This window comes from Echinops telfairi, unplaced genomic scaffold (assembly GCF_000313985.2).
Source record: "Echinops telfairi isolate 266 unplaced genomic scaffold, ASM31398v2 ScPeMD7_8;HRSCAF=38, whole genome shotgun sequence".
Classification (NCBI taxonomy): Eukaryota; Metazoa; Chordata; class Mammalia; order Afrosoricida; family Tenrecidae; genus Echinops; species Echinops telfairi.
Window position 1 is genome coordinate 9,971,692 of NW_022103905.1, and position 4,236 is coordinate 9,975,927.

The 4,236-nt window shown below is 42.8% G+C and overlaps 1 protein-coding gene across 1 annotated transcript in view; it reads left to right on the forward strand.

The window, feature by feature from the left end:
• The first annotated feature begins 2,062 nt into the window (after positions 1 to 2,062).
• Positions 2,063 to 4,236, forward strand: part of SCG3 (secretogranin III) — a 36,346-nt gene continuing 34,172 nt past the window's right edge. The window contains exons 1-4 of the mRNA XM_004709430.3: positions 2,063 to 2,374; positions 2,996 to 3,048; positions 3,540 to 3,585; positions 3,690 to 3,905. Of these exons, the coding sequence (XP_004709487.1) occupies positions 2,284 to 2,374; positions 2,996 to 3,048; positions 3,540 to 3,585; positions 3,690 to 3,905 (406 nt within the window). The 5' untranslated portion in view covers positions 2,063 to 2,283. The remainder of the gene's footprint in view (positions 2,375 to 2,995; positions 3,049 to 3,539; positions 3,586 to 3,689; positions 3,906 to 4,236) is intronic.

The following is a 4,236-nucleotide window of genomic DNA, read 5'->3' on the forward strand; positions in this document are numbered from 1 at the left end:
GCAGGCGTTGAGGGGGTCTGCCCAGGCAGCAGGTGTGTGCCTCCTACCTGCCTCTGACAAGGAGCAGAGTAAAAAGAGAACGATCTTTCTGCAGCTAGGATATTTAAATCCTCTGGCAGGGGAGGCCTATTGGCTGAATTCAGCCCATTGGCTGAATTAAGCCCACCTGGAAAGGCTCATGAGCTTGGACCTAGTTTGGACCACCCAGGTGGAACGCCCACCTGGCTGGTGGGGAGTGGGGGTTGAATTGGAGAATGCCAAATTAAAGTCTTCATGGGTGGCTAATGCTTGCCTGATTTTTCCTCCCAACCTCCTGTAGGAGGGCTGTACAGGCAGGGGAGGGACAACCCCCTTCCCTGTCTTGGCTACCTAACAGAGTAAAGCATCTGTTGGTTTTGTTAGCCTGAAGCCCTCACCCTGATTTCTTCTGGGAAACTACCAACGATGGGGATTCAAATGATTTAACAACCAGTTCGCTAATGATCATGTTATGTATAAAAAAGAAATACTGAAAGGTAATCTATTATTTCATTCAGTTAACACCTAAATAAGAGTGATAAAAGAGGTACAAAAAAACTGGATCATGTTATAAGAAAGAGTTTTAAAATATTAACGAAATATATCAATAATACTTTACAAAAATCAACACAACTGTTATTTACGATATTTCCATATTGCTTCTTGATTGGTGTCCTCACTTGCAATGTTCTTTGCTTTAATCTGGGCATCATCGGCTGTGTGATTTATCCTTAACCATATTTTCACTGTAGGAATAGGATCCCATGCCTTTAGAAGCAGGCTAACTAGACAATAGTCATGCGCTTGATAAATTAGAAACAGGCGATTTCTCTTCTATGTACATATGCTCAATCTTTTAAAAAAAAAACACCCCTGAAAGGTGACATTGAGAAACTTCCAAACTCAAAGCCTCCAGAGCAGGAGAGATTTGTTTGTTGGTTTGTTTGTTCATTAAGTGTTTGAAGGACTAACCTCCTCATTGAAAAGTAGAGGTAGGGGATCAAAGCCCTGTTTGTGCTGAATCCTCTTCGTTCATTATTCAGACTGGTTCTCAGCATGCCAAAGTCAAAATAAAAGGGTCAGAGCTTTGTTCAAAAATCAGGGACAAAAGGCTTACTGAACACCCTGCTCACGTTAGTGTTGCTTATAGTCATCGTGTAGATGTCTTTTGATAGCTCCTCGCTTTTGCTTCCTGGGAATATTCTCTGAATAGTTGAAGCACCTCCGTGACCTAACTGAAACTAAAATTTCTTCTCATTAAGATTCTCTCTCGTTAAAGACCCCTGCATGGGCATAGCTGAATCCTGAGTCGAATTTTACAGAAGCGCTTCTGTGTGTGTGTAGGTGGAATGGGGAAGCGGGGAAATATTAGAAAGAACTTGTCTCTCTCCACCCCCACTGATAAGGACAATCACTCTCAGGGGAACACACAGTGATTCTGCCTATATCAACCTCTGAGAGAGTGAGAGTGTGTTACAGTAATATACTGATTTGAAAGAATACTTGAGTTTTTCCTTTCAAAAGACTCCATAGAGTGGAGACTCAAATCAGGGCGTCAAGGGACGGACGCTTATTATATACACAAAAGACAGGGCGTTTCTAAGCGTGTCAACTGTCTATTTATTTTTGGGGTGCAAGAGGTGGCAGGGAAAGGAGGGATCTGGAGCAGCTATACCAGAAGAATTCCCAAAGCAGAATCCTTCGCACCAGATGACCTAGTGACTTGCTCTCGGCAAGTACACAGGTAGAAGCAGCATTTGGTGTTGCTTCTCTAGCAGGGTAAGGTCTACTGGGGAGCTGACCACAATGATGTCCTAGTTTACAGCTGACCCTGAGAGCAGGGACACCCCGAAGACTGCGGCACAGAACTGACGCCAGCCGGTCTCTCTCCCCTCCCCCTCCCATTCCCGGGGGATTGGAGTAGCATCGGAGTCGCTGACGCCATCCCTTCCCGCCCCTGGCTTGCAAGGAGCATGCGCCTCCTCCCTCACTTCCTCTCCGGGAGGGAGGTGAGTAAGGCGACGCCCTAGCCATCCGGGTCGGCCTGGAGTCGCAGGAACTTCAGCACCTACGGGGCGGACAGCTCCAGCTCCACCTGAGGACCTGAGTCCCGGCCGCCCGAGCCCTTCGGAGCCCGAGCGCTCCCGGGTGCGAGCTTGCGGTACTCGGCCTGCGTGCACCCGTCCACCTGGCTCTTCCTGTTTGTACTCCCTTTCATTCACAGCAAAAGCTCCAGCCTCGGGATCGGGCGCCGAGCGGGCAAGAATGGGGCTCCTCTGGACCGGCTCCTGGCTTCTGGTGCTGGTGCTCTATGCCAGCCCCACGCAAGCTTTCCCCAAGCCGGGAGGCAGCCAAGGTAGGTGCCCAGCTGGCTTCCCGCCGCCTCTTCTCTGCAGAAGGTAAAGTTGGACACGCCCCGTGGGCTGTAAACCACTTTGCCTCATTCCTGATCAGACCCTCTCAGTGCATATTTTTTTATTTTTACTTTAGAGACCTTTTTAGATGGCTGTTGTGCTTGCTAAGTGATAGAGTGAAAACATAGGTCCTTTGGAAATCTGCTTTGGAAAAGAGATGTGGCTTTTCTGTCGAATACAGCGACTTGATTTTATTTTCCTAAGTGTTTTACAACCTTTTTCAAATTATCTATTTATATCATGATCAAAGAGCTCTTAATTTGCCAATAATATCCACTTACTTAAGACCCGCTTTAGAAACTTCACGTTAGATTTTTGGTTAAAAAAAAGAAAAAGAAAGGGTGATTCTGTTAGCTCAGGAAATACAGTAGGATAATAAGCAGTGCTGAATATAATGTTATTGTATAGTCTTGGTAATCTTTATGAATGCATATTTTTGTTTCATAATGATCCAAAATATTTCTCCGAATAGTCCTTTCTCTTTATCAAAGGTGTTATTTAGTTTGAGACATTTGTGTGTTAAATTGTGTGTTAAACTTATATTTGTGTGTGTTTCGCTCTAGACAAGTCTGTACATAATAGAGAATTAAGTGCCGAAAGACCTTTGAATGAACAGGTACGTCAAAAGTAAAATTATAACTGCTGTTTCATTTTACTCTAGTTATTACTATTCAGTGTAACTATGCTGGGATATTTTAGCCATGTTAACCTTACAAACGTTAGGAGTTTAATAGTGAATTTACAGAAATTAGGAAGATGACTATAATGTGCCTTGAGAGTGAAATATATTGCCCTGTATAGTACATAGCTCTGGTTCTATAATAACCCAGCAGCTCGCCATTATATATCACATCCACTGTATTATCAGGTTGCTTAATTTAGCAAAGAGTCACCTTTCCAGTAGCATAGAAGGAATAAAATTGATATTTGTGGAGCATCTGCACTTTATGTCCTTTTGACCCTACAACAATACTTTGAGAAAGAAATTCCCGTCTCCCTCTTCTAAATGAGAAAACTGAGGTCCATGGTGATTAAATCACTTGACGAGGATGGTAAATACTGAAGCAGTGATTTAAAATCTAGTTTGTCCTCTGTCTGTTTCCACAGATTGCAGAGGCAGAAGCAGATAACATTAAAAAAACATACTCTCCCGGTAAAAATTCCTTTCGTTTTTATTTATATTTCTGGCCGCGCAAATAATGTGGGCCTGGAGTATCTTCACTAAAATCGTGTGTTGGGCTTGGACTTTTTGTGCAGAAAACAACGCAGGGGGAAGCAATCGTTCCTTTGCTGATAACTTGAACCTACTGAAGGCAATAGCAGAGAAACAAAAAATTGAGAAAGAAAAACAATCGGTAAGAAGCTCCCCTTATGATAATAAGTTGAATGTGGAAGATATTGATTCAACCAAGAATCGAAGACTAATTGATGATTATGATTCTACTAAAAGTGGACTGGACCATAAATTTCAAGGTAAGTTGAGGGGGAAAAACCCTTTTTGCGATCTATTTTCTCTAATTTGGAGTTTCCCATTTTTACTATGAGAAAGTCTTATATTTTAAAAATACCTCTCATACACACATATTCTGGGTTCGTCAAATCCAAAACTGAGATACAGTCCATGTAGACTGATAATGGACAAAGCCCCAGCTCCACAGAGGCCTGTTTGTTTTTCCTTCAAAGGTCTTTTTTTTTCTTTTTTAACATTTTATTAGGGGCTCATATAACTGTTATCCCAATCCATACACACATCAATTGTGTAAAGCGCATTTGTACATCGTTTCTCAAAACATTTTCTCTCCAT